The sequence below is a fragment of the Zingiber officinale genome, chromosome 4A (assembly GCF_018446385.1).
Source record: "Zingiber officinale cultivar Zhangliang chromosome 4A, Zo_v1.1, whole genome shotgun sequence".
Classification (NCBI taxonomy): Eukaryota; Viridiplantae; Streptophyta; class Magnoliopsida; order Zingiberales; family Zingiberaceae; genus Zingiber; species Zingiber officinale.
In genome coordinates this window covers 139,900,677-139,925,661 of record NC_055992.1, presented here as the reverse complement: position 1 = coordinate 139,925,661, position 24,985 = coordinate 139,900,677, and the positions used below count along the sequence as shown (strand labels likewise).

The 24,985-nt window shown below is 36.3% G+C and overlaps 1 protein-coding gene across 5 annotated transcripts; it reads right to left on the bottom strand.

Moving 5' to 3' along the window:
* Positions 1-1,936: 1,936 nt before the first annotated feature.
* On the bottom strand, positions 1,937-23,646 carry LOC121971477 (ribokinase-like). Of its 5 annotated transcripts, XM_042522763.1 has the most exons (14): positions 23,502-23,646; positions 23,218-23,383; positions 23,078-23,132; positions 22,918-23,007; positions 18,895-18,972; positions 11,457-11,531; positions 11,261-11,313; positions 10,508-10,658; positions 9,495-9,605; positions 3,888-4,014; positions 3,657-3,757; positions 3,104-3,242; positions 2,669-2,721; positions 1,937-2,159 (listed from the first exon to the last, which is right to left on the bottom strand). In XM_042522763.1, exons 2-14 carry the CDS (start codon positions 23,286-23,288, stop codon positions 2,076-2,078), a joined length of 1,188 nt encoding a protein of 395 aa, XP_042378697.1. In that variant the 5' UTR covers positions 23,289-23,383; positions 23,502-23,646; the 3' UTR covers positions 1,937-2,075. The 5 variants fall into 5 exon arrangements, with proteins under 5 accessions (XP_042378697.1, XP_042378700.1, XP_042378698.1 ...); XM_042522766.1 differs by lacking the exon at positions 18,895-18,972; XM_042522764.1 differs by lacking the exon at positions 23,218-23,383.
* Between the last annotated feature and the right edge of the window lie 1,339 nt (positions 23,647-24,985).

Below are 24,985 nucleotides of genomic sequence, written 5' to 3'. Positions count from 1 at the left end.
CTCATCAGTTCTGGTTAAAAAAAAATTATTTTCATTCTTTACATGTAAATTTTTCTTTACTTCAACTCCCTAATGCACACATATTTATCTAATTGTCCTTATCTTTTAATGTAAAAAAAGTCTAAAATAAGATATAATTTCTTCTAAATATAATGCATTTAAACTAAAATTTAGTATATTTTCTATCAATTTTTAGCATGACTCGATTCTAATTAAATGGTGCTAAATTTAGGAAAAAATTATATTTCATTTTAACTTTTTATATTTATAAAAAATAATGAAGGATTCTGTTCTATAAAATAATAGTATAATTCCTACTAAATTTAATACCATTTAATTAGAATCGAGTATATCAATCGATTAGTCAGGCGGAAAAAGAGTCATGTTTAATTTAATAGAAAATTTACTAGATTATAATTTAAATGTGCTGAATTTAGAAGAAATTATATCTCATTTTGGATATTTTGTATAAAAAAGGGATAATTAAGTAAATAAGTGTGTATTAGGGAGTTAAAGTAAAGAAAAATTTACATGTAAAGAGTGGAAATAAATATTTTTTTAACACAAGGACTGAGATTGATATTGAGTTTGCATGTAAGGAGTATAAGATAATTTATCCCTATTGTAACAACCATTAAAATTAAAGATTGCTACATAAAATAACAATTATTAAATGGTTTTAGTTAAAATAACAGTAAATTGTCCTAAAATTTTTAATAATAAACCTAACTTTCTAATTAATCTATGTGTCAAAAAAAAATTATTTTCACTCTCTCCATACTTTTTTTTTTTTTTTTTTTTGCTTCAACTCCATTTCAACTATCTAATATAGATCAATTTATCTAATTACCCTTATCTTTTTTAGTAAAAAGAAATTTAAAATAAGGTATAATTCATTCTAAATGTAATACATTTAAACTAAAATATAATATATTATCTATCAAATTTAGTACGATTCTTTTTCCACTTGACTATCAATTAATAATTCATTTTAAATGCAACACATTTAAACTGAAATATAATATATTATCTATCAAATTTAATACGATTCTTTTTCCACTTGACTAATCAATTGATATTTCTCGATTCTAGCTAAATAGTATTGAATTTAGAAGAAATCATATCTCATTTTGGACTTATAAAAAAATAATAAGAAATTTTATTCTAAAAAAATAATGATATAATTTCTCCAAAATTTAACATTATTTAATTAGAATCGAATATATCAATTGATTAGTCAAACGGGTAAAAAAAAAAAATCATACTGAATTTGATAAAAAAAAAATATTAGATTATAATTTAAATATGTTAAATTTAGAAAAAAAAAATATAGCTCATTTTAGATATTTTGTTATAAAAAATAAAAAAAATTAATTAAATGAGTGTACATTAGAAAGTTAAAATAAAAAAAAAATACACATAGAGAGTTGGAAATAAATTTTTTTGACACAGATACCGAGGAAGTTAAGTTTGAGTGTAAGAAATATAGGACAATTTATCCTTAAAATAACTCCAAGGTGAAAATAGATAAAGTGCTTCAAAAGAAATTTAATCAAAATAACTCAAAATCGGAGGTAAAACTATTCTAGTTAAAACAATTTTAAGTGAAGCGCATAAAGGATATTTTAAATAAAATATTATTTTATTGTTTAAAAAAAATAAAGTGCTCATTTAATCATAATGATTATAAAAGAAACTATTTTAATTTTCTGCCAAACGGAAATTTGCTTTCAAATGATCAAAATCTGAAAAAGATGGTACCATCCAGTGAAGTTTTATCAGCAAGCATTCTAAGAAATAACAATAATAAAAATCATAAACTCTTACTATTTTAATCAAAACTTATTTCATCAAAATTAAAATAATTTTGATAAAATTTAAATAAATTTGCCTAAATAAAAACTTTTATACTTTATTTGAGCATTTTAAAAATTTGTTTATTTAATTATTACGTTGATAAAATTTTTATTTATGAACATGACTCATGAACAGTTCATCATTATTAAATGAATATAGATAATATCTTACCAAGTTTTGAACACCAAACTTGCTCGTGAAATTCAGTAGTTAAAGTTTTACAGCCAAAATGGAGCTAATCTAGGATTTGTGCGCTTAGGCAAGCCACTTCTAGCGCCTAAAGCTCGGCACCCAGCAGCAGCCTGCAGTGAAAATACACAATAAATACTCGAGAGCTATTTGAGCACATATTCCAAAATATATTCAGCAAACAAATAGCATTTTGTATCGAAATTGACTTAGTTGATACTAATAAACTTTAACAAGAAGACGAGCTACTGATAATTTGAAATTTGATGAATTTTTAATCATCAATCTGCTTCAGAAAGTAAGTTTGATCAATAGTAAGTGTTATAAGAGGATATCTTTGTGCAATGAGTTGAGAGGGTCCTAGAATGATGAAATAAATAGCATTTTGTATCAAAATTTTATCAAAATTGACTTGGACGCTACTAATAAACTTAAACGAGAAAGACGAGCCACTGATAATTTGAAATTTGATGAATTTTTAGTCATCCATCTGTTTCCGAAAATAAGTTGATAAATAATAAATGTTTTAAGAGAATTTTGAAAGGGTCCTAGATTGGTTGTTTTTTAACAGAGTTGTATTGTCGGAAGTACTGGAGAAAAGTGATAAGCATGAGATTTATACCACTTGTGAGGCGAAAGGAATCATCTTCTCGGGCGACATGCCGGCACATATGGCTAAAAGGAAAACAAAAGAGGCAGTCAGATGTAGGGAATAGAAAATACCAACAAAAAATGAAAAGAAGAAGATGAGCACTGATTATATCAAATACAAGTGTAGATTTAGAACCTAAATTAGGTTTCCTCAAAAGGGAAAAAAAGGTCTCATGTGATTTAGTTGTTGGAAACCAACTTTTCTGTTGATCACTAGGTGTTTTATTTTTGGCTGCGTGTAAGCATTTGGATTTTAGCGGCAGAAATGCATGTTTGTTCAAACAAATTCGCTCTCTATAAAAGTAGTGCTACTACTATTATTGCCGACCAAGGGAGAATAAAAGGATAAGGTAGTATGTTCGAAATTCATTTGACATATGGATATGCTATCAATAGGTGTACAAACCATAAAGAACTGCTCCGATAAATGCATCCCCAGCACCAGTGGTGTCGACCAGCTCTGATGGAGGGATGACTTCTGCTTTTCCTAGAAGCAACCTCCCACTTACTGCACCAATTCCATTGGCACTAATTCTCAAGCTAGACTGCAAATGGAAATCACTAGATATCAGCAATAAAATGATAGTTTCGAAGTTTAAAAGCAATAACCAACAATAATCAAGGATGAACCAAAGTCATCTTGTTTGGAAGATCAATAAATTGTCTCAATTAGTAGGATCGAGCAATAAGAGCTAAAATTAAATCATCATCAGGTAGCATCGCTATTCAGATTATAGACACTGGTAATTTTCAGGAGTATAATGAAAAGCCATTTACAGAGCTAGATAATCAAACAACAAAGTCATTAACTGGAGGAAGCGACTGAGAAATCAATACTTGAGTGGAACAGCAACTGATTTTACCTATTTACAGCATGGAAAGTTACTAACACCAAGTTCCAACTCTCAAACAACACAGAGAAAGAAAACTAAAGATAAACCTCTACTATAAGAAAATACCTTTGATGATATGCATATTGGGAGAAGAGAACTTGCATCCATGCTGGTCTTTAGTGATTCCAGTAAACTTTCAACTACTACTTCCTCTTGCCCAGAAGCTTCTGTGCAAATCATATAAAAAAAGCATAGGAAAACAAAGAATATCTTCTGTGTAATAATGGTAAATGTTAACATGGCTATTAGTTTGTTCAAACTGTTAAACAAAAATACTACTCATGCTTATGTACTTACCATTTGTACTTCTTTCAAGCATTATACAACCCTTCTCTCCAAGGGTCACAATCACAAATTTCAGATTAGGCAATCTTAGAAGCATGGATATCAATGCACTTGCAGTAGATGGGGCATTTGTCCACGTCTGTAATAGACACCACATAAATGATTGTAGTTGCAATGCAAAAACAAATTTTAAACGGCAATGTAGTTGAACAGTTCGTGCACATATCCATATGTAACTATACGGCAGACAGTCCAGTGGCAGCAGAGTTTGCAATTATGATAACAGAGTTCCCAGTCCAAGATGTCCTTTGAAGTGCATGCCCAACATAATTGAGCACATCGAACAAGAATTTAAGAAAGGAAGTTGTACTAATCAATGGACAAATAGAGGTTGACAACATCAAAAAGCCGATGTAGTACAACAATGACAAAAGCATATCTTCAACTAAGAAAGGGCATTTCCATGTTTGAAATTGTTGAATACTTAAGAAAATTCCCTTAATTGTATGGATTATGATTGATTTAGATTAGTTTGATTATGGAGATTGTGATTGATTATAATTAATGATTGATAGACATACCATAATTATAGAATTCTCTTTCCCTCCTTATGTATATAAATACCTCCATGTAAGCGGATTATTTTTTATGAGAAATATATGGTCTCTTTCTCTTTTACATGGTATCATAGCAAGGTTCTTCTGCTTTAACCTAATTTTTCTGCCGCCCTGTTGCTTCTTTCTGTTGTTGTTGCCGCCTCCTACTATTGTTGTCAATTTCAGTGTCGATGTCCTTTTCTGCCGATTTCGGCGCCGACATCCTTTTCTGTCAATTTCGACGCTGACGCCCTGTGTTGCCAATTTCAGCACCAATGTCATTTTCTGTCGATTTCAACACCGACGCCCTGTGCAGCCGATTTCGGCGCCAACGTCCTTTTCTGACACAGGTTCTTCATGTGACTACGGGCCGTCTTGACACCAGTTTTGACACTTCGGCTATGGCTGCTCATGGTTATGAATTCTTTGGGGTCATAATAGTAGTCACGATCGTGGTCGTGGAACTGATACCACCAAGAGTAGTCGTTCGTGTGTTCATTGTGGTCGTTCCAACCATGCCTTCGAGAAGTGTTGGACGAAGTTTGGTAAGTCTGATTGGGCTAATAATGCATCAACCGAACTATCGACTCCATCACCCGACATTGGCTCGCTCTTCTGCTAGCATTCCCTCTGCCACTGCCTCGTCCTCTCTAGGTGAGTTTGTTGTGTCTTGTGATAAGCCTTGGATGTTGGATTTTGATACGTCTGCTCATATTACGGGTAACAAGTCTATTTTCTCTTCCTTTTTTGTTTCCTCATGTTTATCCCCTGCCCGTCTAGCCAATGGTACCTATTCTCCGATTACAAGAAGAGATGTTGTCAGGCCCACTACAAATATCACTCTTGATAATATTTTCTTACACCTAAATTTCCTTTTAGTTTACTGTCCATAAGCCAGCTAACAAAAACTCACAATTGTTCTGTATCTTTTTATCCATCCTATTGTAGACCTGCACACGAAGAGAATAATGGATGGAGGACATGAGAGTGATGGCCTATACTATCTGGATTTGATTATACATGTAAGTTCCCGAGCACTCTCAGCAACTGTATCTCCTTATTAGTGGCATTGTCATCTAGGCTACCCATCTTCTTCCACTCTCAAAAGTTTAGTTCTCCTTCCATCTACTTCCGATGCGAGCCCTATGAGTTCGGTAAACACCATCATACTTCATTTCCTTCTAGAGTTGATAAACGTAGTTCTTTTGCTTTTGAACTTGTTTATTGTAATGTTTGACTGTTTGAGGACCTAGTAGAGTTTAGTCGACAGGAGGTTTTCAGTATTTTATAATTTTTATTGATGATATTCTCGCATGACTTGATTATATTTATTCAAAATTAGGAGTGAGATTCCTGAGATGTTAACATCATTTTATAACAAAATAAAAACTCAATATTCTGTTGGCTTGCGCATTCTTCATACTGATAATGCACTTGAATTCACTAAAACGACAATGTAGAATATAATTCTCATGGCATAATTCATCAAATGTCTTGTTCATACACTTCCCTAGACGTAGCTCGTTTTCTTCTTTGTCACATGCATGTTCCTAAGTTTTTGTGGGGTGATTAGGGGTGAGCAAAAATTCAGTTAAACTGAATTAATTGACTGAACCAATCGAAATTAAAAGTTCGGTTCGGTTAATTCGGAAATTCAATTTTTTTTCTAGAAATATCAGTTTAATCGGTTCGGTTTCAGTTTTGAAAATAGAAATTCGGTTAAACCGATAGTTAAACCGACTAAACCGGAACCAAATCAAATTGAACCAAATCGGAACCAAACCGAACCAATATTACGATTTGAATTGAACCAAACCGGGACCAAACCTATCAAATCAAACCAAGCCAAACTGGAACCAAACCAAACCAAATCGAAAAATTCGATCGAAAACCGAATTAACCGATGTTTTATCAATTCGATTGGTTCCATTTTTTTTTGAAAAATTCGGTTGGTTCAAAAAAAGTTCGATCGATTCATTTTTGGTTTAATTAGTTCAGTCGATTCAGTTTAATTTGATTGCTCACCCCTAGGGGTGATGCTATACTCACAGTTTGCTTTCTCATAAATAGGATGTCTTCTACTATATTCATGGGGATATCCCCTTCTCTTATCTTCATCCTGACAAATCTCTTTTCTCTATGCCTCCTCGTATATTTGGTTGTGTTTGTTTTGTCCATTATTTTACTCCTGACTTGAATAAATTGTCCCCTCGCTCTATTAAATGCATCCTACTTAGATATTCTCGCACACAACAAGGATATCGTTGTCTTGACCCACTCACAAAATGCAGTTACACTCGTGCTGATGTTACTTTTTTTTTAATCTCAACCATACTTTTCCCGCCATGTAGCTCAGTCACATGATACATTAGCATCTCCTCCATTACCTCTCCCATCATCCATGTCTCCCACTACAGATGCTCTGTCTCCTAAACCATTGCAAGTGTACATAAGGCGTGTTCGGCCAAAACTAAATTCATGTTCCTCACCACCTCTTCCTGCAAATCCTGATGCTCCTCGCCCCTCCGATATTGATCTACTTGTAAAGGCATTCGATCTTGCACTACTAATCTTTTGTCTAATCATATTTCGTTTGATTACCTTGGTCCTGCATTCCGCGCTTTTGTTGTTTCTCTATCATCTACAGAAGTTCCAACTTCCTACTTTGAGGCTTATCAACACTTGGCTTGGCGAACTGCAATGGATGAGGAGATGTCTGCCCTTATCTCTCATGGTACTTGGGAGTTGATGGTTGCACCACCTTATGTTGGTATTGTTATCTGTCGTTGGGTATTTACTATGAAATTTAAAGCTAACAGTACTATTAATTGATACAAAGCTCGTTTGGTGGCCAAAGGATTTATACTGACTTATAGTGTTGATTACTTTGAGACGTTCTCTCCTACTACTCGCTTGAATTCTATTAGAGCTTTGTTCTCCTTGGTTGTCAATTAATCTTAGTCTATCAGCTAGATGTGAAGAATGTCATTCTTTATGACGATTTGCATGAGAGATCCAGTGGATGTTGCTAGGGGGAGAATGCCACTATGGTTTACAGACTTAAAAAGAGTATTTATGGTCTTAAACAAAGCCGAAGAGCCTGGTTTGATAAATTCAGAAATATAATTAGTATGGTTGGCTTCAAACAGTGCAAATCGGACTATTATGTGTTTGTACGACAAAGCACGAATGAGATTATCATTCTTATTGTTTATGTTGATGACATCCTAATATCCAGTGATATATGTGGGATAGACAAAACTAAAATATTTGCAGCAACACTTTGTGATGAGGGATATGGGACGTCCTAAGTATTTTTTAGGAATTGAAATTGCTAACAACAAATCTGGAGTTTCATTATGCCAACGGAAGTATGCTATAAATTTACTCAAAGAAATTGGATTGTTTGGAATGAAGCCGGTTGATACGTCTATGGATATCAATTCAAGTGTTTGAGATGATACTAAAGAGTTCTTTAAGGATAAGGCAAAATATAGACGGCTTATTGAGAAACTCATCTACTTAATAGTAACAAGACTTGGCATCTCTTTTGTAATTGGAGAAGTCAGTCGTTTATGGATAAGCCGAAGCAAGTTCACTACGATGTCACTATTAGGATTCTTAAGTACATTAAAAAATCTCCACGAAAGGATTGTCATTTAAGAGAAATGAGCACCTAAAGATTGAAGCTTATTTTGATGTCGACTATGCTGGATCTAAGACCGATAGACGGTCCACTTTTGGCTATTGCACTTATGATGTAGAGGGAAATCTAATAACATGGTGAAGTAAGAAACAAACTGTTGTTGCTAGACCGACTGCCGAAGCAGAGTACAAGAGTCATGGCTCACACTATAACCGAGATGTTATGACTGAAGAATTTGCTTGGAGAATTAGGGTTCACCTAACCATTGCCAATGTACTGTGATAACCAAGCAGCTATTCACATTACAAGTAATTCAGTTTTTCATAAGAGGACTAAGCATATTTAGGTTAACTGTCACTTTATTCGTGAGTGTGTAATGAGCAAAAAAAATTGTCACTCCATTCGTATCATTATCCAACTAAGTTGCCGATGTCTTTACTAAAGCATTGTCTCCAGGGTAAAAAGGAGGGGAAAGTGAGAAATAGAGGGGAAGAAAAAGAGAGTAGGATTGTCACTTATCCAACCAAGTTGCCGATGTCTTTACTAAAAGCAGTAATTTTTTTCAATCCTACTCTCTTTTTCTTCCCCTCTATTTCTCACTTTCTCCTCCTTTTTACCCTGGAGACATTGTCACTTATGATAGCACACTGTTGCAAATGAAGACAAACACACCATCACAATCCTTTCGCTCACTTTCTGCTTCCTTCATCTCTGCCCCTCTTCTACCTCCCTTTTATCTTTCTTATCCTCTCTCACTCCCTCCTCTCTCTTTCTTGCAGGGTATTGTCGCCGCCAACAATATATTATTGTTGACCAACTATTCTCCTCCTACCACCTCCTTTCTTCTTTTGCCTTTCTCTTCTTCAATTTTTTCTGCCTCCGTCTTTTCCTTTCCCCCAAGGAAATTATTGTTGCTAGCAGTAGTGACATGCGTTGACCTTTTCTCCTCACTCTCTTTTCTCTACCTCTTTCTTGATCTCCACGTATTTATTCCTCCTCCCTCTTTTATCTTTCTCTCTGATTCTTTTTGTTTCCTCTCTCCTCCCTCTTTTTCTCACGTCGGTCTACACCAACAAAGAGGATACATGAAAGGAAGAAGAAAGGAACCAGAGAGAAGGAAGAAAAAAAAGAGAAAATTATGCATAGCTTCTGTGACATAAATCACCAAAAATTTTGTGACGGAAGTTTATCCATTAGTATCATAGCACAAATGGTAGTAATGTAGCACCAGTAATGAAGGGAACAAAGCATGGTTTGAGAAAGTAAAATAACCTGTAAAATGAGATGATGTATTTGTTTGAACTGCTAAAGTACAACTGGAAGATGCATTTTCCTAAATACTAGGCCAGAAAGCTTGTATTAATGAAATATGCTTGCCTGTGGAAACTTTTCAGAGCAAACAACATAAGTTGCCAAATTAAGTAGATCATTTAATCCCTCCCTTGGTCTTTCTGCGTCAATTAACATTGAAATTTTCCTTCTACTTGCCTGTGCTGAAGATTTCATAGGAAGCGATTAAATGCAATGCATTCCAGAAACATTCAATTTAAACGAGCACATACCCAGATTAAAATAGCACATTTCAGAAACTAAACCAATAAGCAGGCATAAAATGATAGACAAACACCAATATGTATGTGCATATGGACATATCCACGCACACAGACCCCTTGTGTGAGTGGTATCCACATATATACACATGTTCACACAACACTTTATAGCCTTTACACCAAAAATATCATAAATGCATAAAAATCACTCTTAGAATGACTTTAAACTGCCAATGCATAGGAATGTGGTTGGAGGTTGATTATCTGTTTAGATTATTTAGTAATTGGTGTAGTGTTAGCACACTTATTTGTTGGTCTTATTCCATTGTTTATAGTAATGGTTTTTGTTTAATGCCTTTGCGCTGAATGGTTTTGGTAATGGATTGATTGAATCCAGATGTTGTATGGCTATTCAACTCACAACTTTGAAATTGGAAATTTTGCGAGTATAGTAAACAGTTGAAGAGGAAAGATCATCTAAATTACACAGTATGCAATAGAAACTGGAAAGATAGTCATTAATTTGAAATAGTTGGACTAGTAAATAAGATAATCCTACCCACTCATATCAACTGAACAACTAATATCTAATAGATATTTGGCAAGTGATATACTATGTGCCATCTGTACAGGCAAAATCAATCAGAGAAAACAATTCAGCATCTGGATTAAATTTTTATCCTAGTGATCAGCTTGCAAAGGACATGAATAGTGACTTGAAGATCCATTACCAATTCAAACTTTTTTTTTCATATTTGCAAGAAATTATTTTTTTAGATCATGCTGATATACTTTGGAGAGCAATATGAACTATGAAGTGTACAATATAATCATGATTACCTCTTGGGCAACAACTAAAGCAGTTTCCCATAACCTCCCATCAAAGTACACAAGGTTTGCACCATCCAATGCAGATGATAAATTAGCATGCGTAAGCTCTTCTGGAACCAATGGAGGATTTCCAGGAGTATGAATACACGTACGAGTTTTCCTGGAAACATGACAACCAATTAAGTTTCTGTTTAGCTACTGGGAAATTAGTTAAATCCTTAAATACTAATACAAAGGTGATCAGTCAATCTAATACAGCCTATCAGGAAAAATAAAGAAAGAAATGGCATCAAAACATCAAGATGATAGCACACCATCCTATCTAAAACAATAACATAATCACATATTGACATATGCGAACCATAAGTTTGGCGGCAGGGTTCTGGTCCAAGTAAAGCTGATATCTACTTGTCTGACAGGCATCAAAATCATGGCTTAAAATTGAAACAACTTAATTAGCAAGGCACCAATATAATTGTTAGATTTCCAGACCAGTATCCACAACAAAGAATTGAAACTGATGTTCACCAATTAGGTGTTTAGAAAACATGAATTTTCCATCTTTTACCAATCCAGCTTTTGAATGGTTCTTGGTGTAGACTATAATGCTCAACATGTAAAGTTAATGCATTCACCCAGTGTTACTAATCCTGGAACTGAGTGGATAACTGCTAAAGTTAGTTATTTACAATAAAGAAAGGTAGACTTTACTCCCTCAAATATCAAACATAAAAAAGAACTGCTGATAAAGAAATTTCATACGTTTGGTTGTCAACTATTACATAGGTGAACGGAGAATTTCCTTCCTTTCCAACCTGAATAATAAGGACAAAGATAACAAGGTATCAATACTGGTTCCACCCATCTTTAAAAGAGGGGAAAAAATAGCAAAGATCATAAACATAGATGCTTGATCAATTTGTATAATAAAGTAAACGAAGAAGGCATAATTACACACCACCATAAAGGAAGTATCTACTCCATCTGCTTCAAGCTCCTCAAGCATACTCCTCCCTTGAGGGTCATCAGCTACCTTAGGAGGATCAGAAAATGGTGGTGAAAGTTAGGAGTTAAGAAGATAATTTAGCCTAAACTCTAAAATACCTTTGAGAGTTATGATAATAACTAATTATTTCTCTTAAAATCAGTTATTCCACCTAATGATCTCTAATTCAAGAAAACACTTAGAAATTAACAACTAAAAAATAAGGCTAACACTTAAGGTACTTTGATAAGATTGAAGAGAAGCATCTCCAAGTTTGAGCCCTTGGCCTGACATTACTTATTGGTATACAATGACACAAGAATAGATCAAAGAGGTTTGAAGATGAATACAAAACCATAACCATCCAATTCAACTCCATCTCCAATAGATGCCAAACACACCTAATAATTGAATCACAATTTAAGCCATAATCATTAAGCGATTTTACATGCCAAAGAAGAACACTAGAACTTTCTGAAATGCAAATAAAAAATAACAATGGCTAAAAAAGGATAGCCCGATGCACGAAGCTCCCGCCAATATGGAGTCAAAGGGAATGATCTATTCTACGGAATCTTACCCTGCACTGCAAAAGAACCAAGTAATAACACAGAAAGTTCGATAAAAAAAAAAAAAACCGTATCAACCCTAGGACTTGCTAAAGAAGCTTCAACATCCCTTTCCTTTTCTTACATGACATAGGGTGCCACGGAGTAGGTTAATAGATTCTAGACACGCACATCAACGCTTACACATGCGGAGGAGAGACAAGAATAATGGCAAAACATGTCACCATATAATGTGCTAGTCTCGTCAGCCTCCACATGATAGGGAAGGATACTAATGTTGTATTGCACAAAAAATCTATCTAATAAAACTATCATTTATTTGCATTGCAGTAATGAAGAGCAAGTAGATATTGTTTCAAATATCTTCCTATACCTAATTACCATTGTTTTCTTGAGACACTAAAAGGAGGAGAAATGAGCGAAGCCGAATCAACATTTGTGTTGTTCAAGTTTGTTTAATAAGGTAATCGAACCAAGCAAGATGAATCGAAAACTACCTAGGGTGTTGAAACGGTTGTTCAAGCTTTGTTTCTTCTTTTTTTTTTAGCTTGAGCTAGGTTTAAGTTTAGTTTGAACTTGATTCATTTAGATATTATCGAGCTTTTAATTCAAACTTGTTTGAATGTTTCAAACTTTTTACATTTTTAAGCATATTTAGTTGGTTAATGAGCTTAATATTCATTTTGAGAGATTTTTTATTTATTTATAAGTTTGATAAGAATTTTATTCATGGACATTATTCACGAATAATTCACCATCTTTGTTCACAAACATTAACGAGTTGAACACATGTGTGTTCTAGCTTGTTTATTTAATTTAATGAGTTGTTCAAGCTTGTTAGTTTAATTGCCTTTGTGTATACTGAACGAATATAAACAAGCTCTTACGAAGTCAAACACCAAATTTGTTTAAAGCATTTAGTTCCCCTAACCTAAAATAGAGCGACTGATATTCTAGTGACTATGAGTCTAAGTTTTGAAAAAGAATTGACTAGCTACTAGTTTGTGTTTTAGTGTGCAATTTCAATGGTGATTTGAGATATCCATAAGCCAACCAGAATTGCTCTATAAGTTCCATAGAAAAATTAGTATTTAATTTTTAAAAAATGTTTCGAAATGGGAAATGCTTATGTTGAAATGGATAAAGTTGCAAACTGAAGAGGCTCACATCACTTTCCAATAATATATGGTCCCTGAAATCTAAGTCTTCAAGGTTGAGGGGTTAGAATGTGTTGGAAAATCCTTGAATTTTTCACTTTTCTTTTATATTTCACATGGCAAAGAAGGATGTTGATGATATTTGCTAGGCAATTAATAATTTAATGTATACGGGTTATGATAGGTTGGCCTGGCGAGTGAAGGAGGGGTCTAGGTCGAGAAAGATAGGAAGGGTATATAGTCGGTCAAGTGAAGGCCGGACGAGCATCCATGTGCTCATATATGCTCGACCGGACAAAGCTCACCCGAACATAAAGGCATTTAACCCTATGCATATGATTCTCAGCCTGTTACCAGTCGATCGAAGGCCGAGCAAGCACCCATGTGTTCATATACGCTCGGCCGGGCAAAGCCCGCCCAAGCGTAAAGGTATTTAGCCTTATATGATTCTCAGCATGTTGTCGGCCGACCGAAGGCCGAGCGAACACTCACGTGCTTATATATGTTCGGCCGAGTAAAGTCTGCCTGAGCATAAAGGCACTTAGCCTTATGTATGACTTCTAGTATATTACCAGCCAACCGAAGGCCGAGTGAGCATCCATGTGCTCATATATGCTTGACCGGGCAAAGCCCGTCCGAACGTAAAGGTATTTAGCCTTATATATGATTTTCAGCATGTTACCGACCGACCGAAGACCGAGCAAGCACTCATGTGCTCATATACGCTCGGGCGGGCTTTGTAAAGGCACTTAGCCTTATGAATGACTTCTAGTATATTACCGGCCGACCGAAGGCCGAGCAAGCACCCACATGCTCATATATGCTCGGGCGGGCAAAGCCCGCCCGAGCATAAAGACATTTAGCCTTATATATGATTTTCAGCATGTTATCGGCCGACCGAAAGCCGAGCGAGCACCCATGTGCTCATATACGCTCGGTCGGGCAAAGTCCGCCCGAGCGTAAAGGCACTTAGCCTTATGTATGACTTCTAGTATATTACCGGCCGACCGAAGACCGAACGAGCACTCACGTGCTCATATATGCTCGGTCGGACAAAGCCCGCTCGAGCATAAAGGCATTTAGCCTTATATATGATCTCAGCATGTTACCGGGCGACCGAAGGTAGAGCGAGCACCCATGTGCTCATATACGCTCGGTCGGGCAAAGTCCGCCCGTGCGTAAAGGCACTTAGCCTTATGTATGACTTCTAGTATATTACCGGCCGACCGAAAGCCGAGCGAGCACCCACATGCTTATATATGCTCGGTCAAGCAAAGCTCACCCGAGCATAAAGGCATTTGACCTTATATATGATTCTCAGCAGGTTACTGGTTGATGGAAGACCGAGAGAACACCTACATGCTCATATATGAAGATCATAAAGTCCGCCCGAGCATAAAGGCACTTAGCCTTATGCGTAGCTTCAACATATCACCGGCCGATTGAAGATCGAGCAAGCACCCACATACTCATATATGCTCGACCGGGCAAAGCCCGCCCGAGCATAAAAGCACTTAATTTTATATATGGTTCTTAACAAACAGGTACTCGTGAGCTCATATATGCGGTTGGCCTTAACAACCAACCGAGACATGACCAACAAGAGATATTCTTAACATGTGCGGCCGGCTTGAACAACCGGCCGAGACACACCTAACAGATGGTATTATTATTATATATGCGACCGGTTTAAAGGATCGGCTGAAAATATAACAACCTAGCAGATTTTGTGAGAAATATCTTCTAGAAGCTTCTTCAATTATAATAACGTGTCCCCATCACAAATATAAATCATAAATGATAAAAGAGGTACATTTGGGGTAAAAAAAGATACCTTAAAGGATAATTGCACGAAGTATAGAAGATGACTTCATCTCCTAACAAACCCTAACAAACCGGGGACTACTTCACGACTACGGAAGTCACATGAGGTAGTATTAAAAGGGGGAATCCTCTCCGTTGGCGAGGTATGCAAGTTCTAGCATCTAAACTCTGTTTCACTTCAGTTACTGTTCTTCTTCCTTTCTTCCACCTTTGAGAGAGAAACTGACTTGAGCGTCGGAGGGCCTAGCCAAGGATTCCCACCCCGATCTTAGGTCACTAACGCTTTGTTGGTTTATCTTGCTGTGCCTAGGATCGCGGAGGGCTTCTTCCAGATCTCTAAGAGATTATCTTCATCAGGGATCGTCGTTCACCGGAGTCAGCACATGTCTTTGCAGATTTCAGACAGGATCATCCAGAATATAAATTAGGTGCTTTCCAAACAATTATAGCTCTAATAATCTTAATATAGTAATAAAGCACAGATCAAGCATTAAAAATCCTCACCTTCCATATTATTTCAACTCATTTGGCAATGTCTTCATTCCATATTACTCTGTGTTTGAACTTTCAAATGTCAATTCTATTCGTAATCAAACAGATCATGAGAGGAGATGACAGGCTACAGATAAATAAACTGTGTCATTCCTCACGTCTTATCTTTTAGCCTGGGTCAGCCAATTAATACATAGTAGCATAGCACAAATCAATAGTTCAAATTCTAGCTATCCCCAGTATTTCATCTGTTTGATGGTTTGTCTTTCCACTTTTAGATTGCACCACTCTTTTCTCTAAGTTATAGGTATAAATTATAACAAATGACTTACACATAGGAGGGAGAGAATTCTGTATATATTACAATTTAAGCATTTAGGCAGAATACTCATCCAAATCATGCTTGAGAAGATTTTATGAAACTAATCATTCAGGCCCAATTAGTACATGCCAAGAATTGATTGATAGCCAGAGAACTCTCAATCTTTGATTAGCACAGAAATATATAGCTGAATATCTTCAATATTTTCTTTGTGATGTCCCCTTATTTGTTAACACTTCCTATAGTCATAAAAAAAAGTAGCTTAGAGATCTAATCATGCTATCATTGAAATGGTTGCCCTCTGTGTAGACTATGCATGCGCTTAATTGTCTGGTTGCACAAACAAAGAAAAGAGATTAAATTACTAAAAAGTATTTGTTAAAAGTCCCAAAAAGAATACACGAAGTAACAAACAATCCTTGAAAAGTATGTGAATCGTTTGGGTGATAATTATGTGAAATATCACTTGAGGCATTTCTAAAATGACTAAAAGAATTGGTTGCCAAAAACTAGTGGATTGATGTCCATTATAGTACATTGCAGGAATGATGGGCACAAGTAGATGGGTTATCAAATATTATATATACAATGTATCTAATACTTACACAATGTATAAGTATTAGATGAACAGGGTCATTGGTTTAATGAGTTCGGTTCTAGATTTAAGATTTTACTATGAATCTATTATATACAATGGTAATCTCAATTACGAAAGCAATACAATGTATTTCTTATCCCCAAATTTACATGGTATATAATTCAAAATCCCTTTTCTATGGTTAAGGTTTTCCCAAACGAGACATTTCCCTTAGGAGGTCGTTAGCCTCACCCTCTCAATCATCTCTTTCTATCTCTCTATCCTCTCTTTCTCTCTTCATATTTTCCCAACCGTGCTCCCACGGGCTGGATCAGTTGGAAGGGTGTCTGACGCTTGCAACGAAGGTTCAGGGGTCGAGGGTCGCCAGTTGCACACGGGCGTAAAACCTCGGTCTGCTGCGCTTTAAATTCCACTCGACCCCCAATCACCCCTCTTGCCCAGCTTAACCGTGATTTACCCCTCTGGATATCTGTGGGGCCGGACTCAGGGGGCCGCTAAGGTGGCGATTCCACCTTTTTTGCAATATTTTCCCAACCACAACTTGCTCGTTCATGTTAACTATTTGCCCCTTTTCCATAGACAACAAGTGTTGCCGCTACCTAGGACGCACCTAAATTTGCTCTTGACGATCTTTTGTAAGCAACTTCGACATGAATAACAAGGCAACAACCAATACAGGACCATCCCTCCTCTTGCATCTACAATGACTCTAACCACTCTGTATGCTCTTGCTTGCTTACAATGGTGGAAGATGTCAGGGACGACTGTCATCTCCTTTGTGTGTTCTCCATCATTGCCTAGCCACTATGACTCTACCCTTCTTCCACTTGAGACACTACCCAAGGAGGTAGTTACACCTGACCGCAACCACTTCACAACCTCATCTTGGCACAACACTAGGTTGTGGAAACAGACAAACACAAAGTACCAAACTTCCACAATGATAAATTTATCAAAGAAAATATTATTGAATCAAAGATAAATTACAAGGGAAAGTTGAATCTTTTAGAGGCTTCAACCCAACTAAAATTGGAAAAAAAATTAACCGAGTGGTGTAAAAAATATCAACTTATCAAAAAAGACTCGATAACTTAGGAAAAATATTAAATATGATTTGGACATATAACATTGAAAAAACAAATCTAGATACCTAAAACTCTTTTCCTGACTTGGAGAAACTATGAGAGACTACCAAATACCTCTAAATTAAAAAAGTGATCTAATTTCAAATTTGGATCATTCTCCCCTACCAAGAACTTGATTCTCTAAAGTGCGGAGATTAGCAATCAAGATTTGCATCGCTGAGAATAAGTACACAATAGGCTACTTTAAAGTGCATCTAATGGAGAAAGTCCAGTCACTTATCGTAGTGCATCAAATAAGTTAGGAACGAGCTGTCAAAGTTCATACTATGTGATCCAAACATCATTAATGTCTGAAAGCCCCTATCCATGAACTATGTATCTTCGGGTACATCCATGTAGGGCTATCATTATATGAGAATCCACAATGCTTTCAATCGGAGGGGCCAACAACATCATAGAAGGATTTTCAAGTACTAGAGCTATAGGAGTACAATCTATGGATAATCCAACAAACAACGAAGGAGACTTGAATGCCCCCTAATATGGTAATATGTTCTCTAAATAGAAAATTTTACCGATGTTTAAATCAATTGGTAGGTCAATTTCATAAGCATTAACATTAATCTTACTCATAATATGGAAACACGGGAGAAACAAGGATGAAGTTTCTTAAAGGAATTTTTAGAAAGGCATTAGAGTGAATGTGAATAAGAACATAGTTAGCTTCATTCCATTCATTATATTTACAATGTACGCCAGCATGCATTTTATAATTTTCATTATTCAAAGCAATTTCCCCCCTAACATTAGCATGACAAACCTCTCATCACTCTAAGATGGATTGGAGGGGGTAGATAAAGGAATTATGTCCATTGGTTGATGAGCTTTTGATCCATGTACAATTTTGAATAAATATTTACCCATGGAACGATTTAAGGAGCTGTTATCAGCAAACTCAATAATTGGCAAGACAAAATCCCAAACTTAGCACTCAAGTTTATCTTCAAGTGATGTATATTACAATAGATATTCATAGGTATCTGCTAATCTTTGTCCTAGAACCTTTCTTTTCTGAACATCTCATCTTCCTTCAAAATTCCACCAAAACATACCTAATTAACTTTTAAGATAGGATGCATTATGGTGAATTAGTTTGTTTAGCTTGTACTCTATAACCATATTAAGACTATTTATCAAAGGGACCAACAAAGCAATTTCAGAATCTTCTAATACAACTATTGAAAATGGAGAATGGATGTGAGAAAGCTTCATTAATTCATGGAACAACCAAAGGATCTTACAAGACTCAACCTACTCAACTATAGAAATATTAGCCAAAAATCAAATAACTCAATGCAACAAACCTTTGAAATTACCCTGGGTTTTAAACCCAAACGTGCAGCACAGGTCAAGGCATTCCCAGTATTTCCACCTCCTTCTACCTGAGCATTTAAATTGGAACCGATACAAACTTCTTGAATATAGAATGATCAACCAATTAAAAATTTAATTGTATTATTCTCAGATTCTAAGAGAATTACATTCCATTTTTCTCAATGCTGCAGCAAAATTTTTAAAATGGCATGGGCCAAGGATAGTGTCTTTTCATAATACAAGTAAACAAGAAGCAAAAAAGGTCAGATTTCCATGCCTAATCCAATTGTCAAAATTTTCAATTTAAGAAATTTAGCCCGCCTCAGGTCTCATTGTAGAACCTAAATTATCTTACTAGAGTACCGTTAATAAGATTATAGAAGTAACACCATTGGTTGTTATTAATGGGGGAAAAAAATGAACATCTCATTTGACATTCCAATTTTTTTGGCTTCTAGTAGTTCCAAAATCCTAAAAGAATCATCTCGGAGTCTAGTTTTACTTACCCGAGCCAGTACATACCAGGAACATCTAGAGCAAAAGAGTTTGCCAAAACAAAATACTTAGTAGAAATGTATTAAAATCCCATCTGGCTCAAAGGTTTCCAAGCTACCTCATATTAATTGAACTCTACCTAGAAATCTCATAACTCCGCCCATGATGACTGGTCATGGCCGGTCCCAAGCCCGGATAAAGGAGGAGGGTTGCGTTAGGTTGTCAGCCAGCGTCAAACTATGGCAAATATTCATTGAATGAATCCATTAAACTATTGTCTAATGCTAGGTTGTTCTCCGGAAAGAACGTGTTGCAGGGTCCGACTGTAACGTCTCGGCAAGGACCGCTACATCTCCAGAACTCTGGTGTAGTGATAAATATGGAAGAGTTCGCGTTATAGGGTCCGACTGTAACGTCTCAGCAAAGACCGCTACATCTCCATGAGAACTTGGGTGTAGTATTAAATAGGCAAGAGTTCTCACATCATAGGTTAGATAAGAACAAATATGATAGGAAAACTAATAATCTAAGATTTGGAACATGGAATATAGGAACTCTCACTGGTAAATCAATGGAGGTAGTAGATATGATGATTAGGAGAAAAATTAGTATTTTATGTATACAAGAGACAAAATGGACAAGTGAGAAGACAAAGATGATAGAAAATGTAGGTTTTAAATTATAGTACACAGGAAAGAGTAAAGCAAGAAATGGAGTCGATATCATTGTAGATAGTTTGTTAAAAGATGAAGTTGTAGGAGTAGTTAGAAAAGGGGATAGAATTATAGCTCTTAAGATAATAGTGGCGAAAGAAACTATGAGCATAATTAGCGTTTATGCACTACAAGTAGGATTAGATGAAGTTACCAAATTAAGGTTTTGGGAGGACTTAGATGAAATATTACAAAATATTCCACCAAATGAAATGATTTTAATAGGAGGTGATCTAAATGGGCATGTCGGAGTGAAAAATGAGGAATATGAGAGAGTACATGGGAGTTATGGGTTTGGAACGAAGAATGAGGAAGAGAAAACTATATTAGATTTTGCGATAGCATATGACCTTATATTAGCTAATACGTTTTTTAAGAAAAGAGAAGAACACTTAGTCACATTCAAAAGTGGAAATAATAAATCGCAAATTGACTTTCTTATGGTTAGGAAGAAGAATATAAAGATTTGTAAAGATTGCAAAGTCATCCCTGGAGAAAGCTTAACTACCCAACATAGGGTAGTAGTGTTAGATATACGCCTCAAACATAGTATCAATAGAAAGAAAATATATAAAATTCCTAGAATTAAGTGGTGGAAGTTAAAAGATGAGAAACAAAATATATTTAAGGAGAATGTAGAAATACAAGCATTAGGTGATATATACGATGACTGTAATACAACATAGGATAAGATGGTATCAAAATTGAAAATAATAGCTAAGAGTGTACTCGGTGAGTCAAAGGGACATGCACCACTAAGTAAAGAATCTTGGTGGTGGAATGAGAAAGTACAAGAGAAAGTGAAGGAAAACTAAATAGCTTATAAGGAATTATATATTTGTAAACGAGGAAAACTTATACAAAAATTAGTTAAGAATATGATATGTGAAGTGAGATGGAATCTCTACTTATAACAAAATTGGGAGTTTAATTCTATTAATGGTTTAAACTCTCCCACATGCCACCCAACATAATTGAAATATATCATTTCAAGAAATGATCAAAAATTGATATATACTAATAAATGATAGAGAAATAAAAAAATAATGAATTTTATCATTATTTTAATGAAGATTTAAATAACCAATTAACTTAGATAATTTAAGTAGGTTAAATGAATATATAAATTTAAATTTTATCGTAAAATTTAAACTTCAAAAGTACAACAAGTTTTAAATGGGATAGACAATGAAAAAATCGTTAGACTAGATGATATTCTGATAGAGGTAATGAAGTGCTTAAGAAATTAATATATTGAATGACTTACAAAATTATTTAACATAATATTTAAAATAAAAAAATCTAATTAATAGAAGGTAAGTACTCTAGTTCCCTTATATAAGAATAAGGGAGACGTACAAAATTATATAAATTATAGAGATATTAAACTAATGAGTCGTACCATAAAACTTTAGGAAAAAATAATAGAAAAAGATTAAGAAGACCACAGTGACCAAAAATAAATTTGGGTTAATGTCTGAAAGGTCAATAATAAAAATTATACATCTTCTTATATAACTAATTAAAAAATATCAGGAACAAAAATAAGATCCACACATGATATTCATTGACTTAGAAAAAACTTATGATAGAGTCCCAAGAGAAATATCAAAGACAGAGGCACAGAAAGAATTACTTGGTTGCAATCAGAGGATTGATAATTCAAGACAAGTAAAATGCACTATGAAGATTTTCTTTGGGTGAAGTAGCCTCTTACAATGTTGATGGCTCACAAACAGTAGTAGAAGAAAAAGGAAATAATTTACAAGTGATGTTCTAGGCTACTGGGATTAGGGTTATATTTATAGTCTTGATCGGGACGCCCGGAAGGGTTCCAGGCGCCTGGACGTAGATAGAATTTTAAGTTTAGCATATTGGATTGAGTAATGAAACGTTAAGATAAATTGTTTGGTCAAGCGTCCGAGATTTTGAGATCATTTTTCTAAAATGATGGAGGGATTGAGAGAGATGTCTTACATAGAATACAAGCAGGATGGGTGAAATGGAGGGGAGCGTCGTGTTTTATGTAACCGTAAAGTACCTCTTAAACTTAAAGGTAAGTTCTATAAAACCGCAGTTAGGCCTGCTATGTTATATGGAGCTGAATGTTGGGCTATGACTCGAGCACATGAGCAGAAGATGAGAGTTGCAGAGATAAGGATGTTAAGGTGGATATGTGGACATACGAAGATGGACAAAATAAGAAATGAGAGCATTAGAGAGATAGTCGGAGTTGCATCTATTGAGGACAAACTCCGAGAGACAAGTTTAAGATGGTACGGACATGTACTTAAACGACCAATAAATGCTCTAGTTAGACAATGTGAAACTTTGATAAACATGCATATCAAACGAGAAAGAGGAAGACCAAAAAAGACTTGGTTAGCAACAATAAAACAAGATAAAATTTATTTAAATATAGATGATGATATAATAGGAGATAGAGCTCGCGTAAAAGGATTCATACACCCGACCCCACCTAGTGGGAAAAGGCTTGGTTGTTATTGTTGTACCTAGAAATCTCATGACAATTGCAAGATTCATAGTGTTGCTTAGCAAAGTTCCAAGTTTCCAAGTGACCCAAAAGTAAAAAAAAGTCAAGTTTTTGGAAACACATAATACTTCATTGTTCATTTTCTCCTTGGACAAAACTGACAACTCCTAATCAAAGAAGTTATGTGAATGTAAATACATTCATCTAATCAAAGAAAAGAAGAATCTATAAAAAAAAACATTGACAAGCAAAACCACAATATCCATCTTTTCAAATTTACACCGTCCAAAAACAAGACCAATGCACTTCACCTTGAGGTTGACGCTGCGGATCTTGTCATCAGGCTTGGGGAAGGCAGCCACCGTCGCCAGGAAATCCACCGACACGGCGCCACAACCCAACTAACACGGAAAATAGATTTTGTAATCCAGCAATCATGATTAAGCTAACGGAAGGGGAAAGAAAACATACCACGACTCCATTGTCAGGAGGCGAAGGGATCCGCGAGGAAGAAGACATCTGCGCCCTATCAACGGCGTACACACAAAAGAGAAAACAAACATAAAATAGATGAAAAAATAAAAATAAAACTACGGGAAGAATAGCCATGCCTCGAGAGAAGAGGGAGAAGGACAGGGGCGGAGCGGAGAGACTGCAAGGGGTTGAGGAAGGACGGCTTCATTGGGGTGGATGTCAGGGACGCAGATGTGGGTTTTGTGGTCGTTGGAGCTCCAAGATAAAGGATAGAGTGTGGGTTCGGATCGGAAAACGAGGGGTCTGAATCCGATTCAGATCGTGGCGGAAAACGAGAAGATGATCCAGTGATCATGAGGGGAGACTAAAGCCTACCAAAAAGAAAAATTCGAATGAACGGAAGAAAGGAGGTGATTCATACATGAAGTCGAACGATGTCCGCCGGAGATCGAACCAGACGTCGCCGAGGAAGGCCGGTAGCGTCGACAGTGATTGACCTGCTGACTCGTTTCCCCGACGACTCCGCCGCGCTAAAGAGACAACAAAGTGTGAACCGGTTGAGTGAACCGTACGTGGCATAAAGGGCTTTATTTGTTCAGCTGTTTACTGAACTACCTAAGTACTTGAGTTTACAAAATAATCATTTTACCTAGAAAAATTTTAAAATAATATGTATCTATTTTTAATTTTACCTTATTTTAGAATAGTCAAGTTAATTTAATTCTATATCAAAACGTTCCATTTTTAATTAAATTAGTCAATTAATTTTAAATCAGTCTAACTGATTTATGTTTTTTAAATCAAAATTAATTTTAGATCAAATTGGTTGATAAATCAAATGAACTCGAATTGATATGAAACTAATTTATATGTATTCGTCTATCTTTTTTTATTATATTTATACTCTCAAATATCAATTTAACGTTTGGTACATTAGCTATGATCCTGTCGGGAAGCTGAGAAAACGAACCTGCCGAAATGACGTGCCTGGAAGGTTGACCGCATCCCTATGACCCGGCTGATGAGTTGTCTCCTGTGTTGACCAAGTGCTCCGATGTCTTCTGGTCAACAACTCTTGCAACCAGTGACCGGGTTGCCCCGATCTCTGGTACCTCGATACTCGAGGTGGATCCCGCGAACATATAAGCATCCACATAATAACAAGATAATAAAATAAGTACAAAATGAATACGACGACATACCCTGGCCCCGGGGGCACCCTCGGATGGATGGATGAGCTGGTTTGCTGTGCTGATTGAGTCACCGCGGACGTGAGGAGTAGATAGACGTCCACCAGATGAGTAATTGACTCTTGCGGCTTCAAGCCGGACACGACATGGATTTATCAGACGACGAGCGGTCTAATCACAGCATCGGCCCGCAGGCCGGAATAGGGACACGAAGGTCGAAGTATAATAGCGGCACGAAGGCCGAACACCCTCTCGGCTCGCAGACCGACATACGACACACAGGCCGGACAATACCAATAACTCAACGGCCCGATGGCCGGAACACAACACAACAAGCACAATACAAATCATGGAGGTCGTAGGTCAACCGATGGTGGGGGTGGCAGCAGTGGCCGCCGGAGGCTGAGACAGCGATGGTAGCAGCCGATGGAGGCGCCTGCGACGGCGGTGAAGACCACCGGAAGCAACGTCGCCCGTTGGAGTCGACTACTGGATGTGGTCGCTGGAGGTGGCCGCCGGAGGCTGTGGCGGCGATAACAGCAGCCGATAGAGGCGGCTACGACAACGGCAACGACCGCTGGTAGCGGAGGTGACCTCCTGGGTGGCGTCGACGGCGTGCGCCGCCGGCAGCAGCGACGAAAGGTATCGAGGTCGTAGGAAGGAGGAGGTGGCCCCGAAGATGGTCGTTGCCGGCGGATCTGTCTGGCGGCCACAG

Excerpts from the sequence above, each read along its gene's own strand:
- LOC121971477 (XM_042522763.1), bottom strand. The coding sequence starts at position 23,288 with ATGAAGCCGTCCTTCCTCAACCCCTTGCAGTCTCTCCGCTCCGCCCCT. Across the intron at positions 3,243-3,656 it reads CAATATGCATATCATCAAAG|TCTAGCTTGAGAATTAGTGC; the intron begins GTATTTTCTTAT and ends TTCCATTTGCAG. Across the intron at positions 2,160-2,668 it reads TTCCTTTCGCCTCACAAGTG|GCTGCTGCTGGGTGCCGAGC; the intron begins GTATAAATCTCA and ends TTTTCACTGCAG.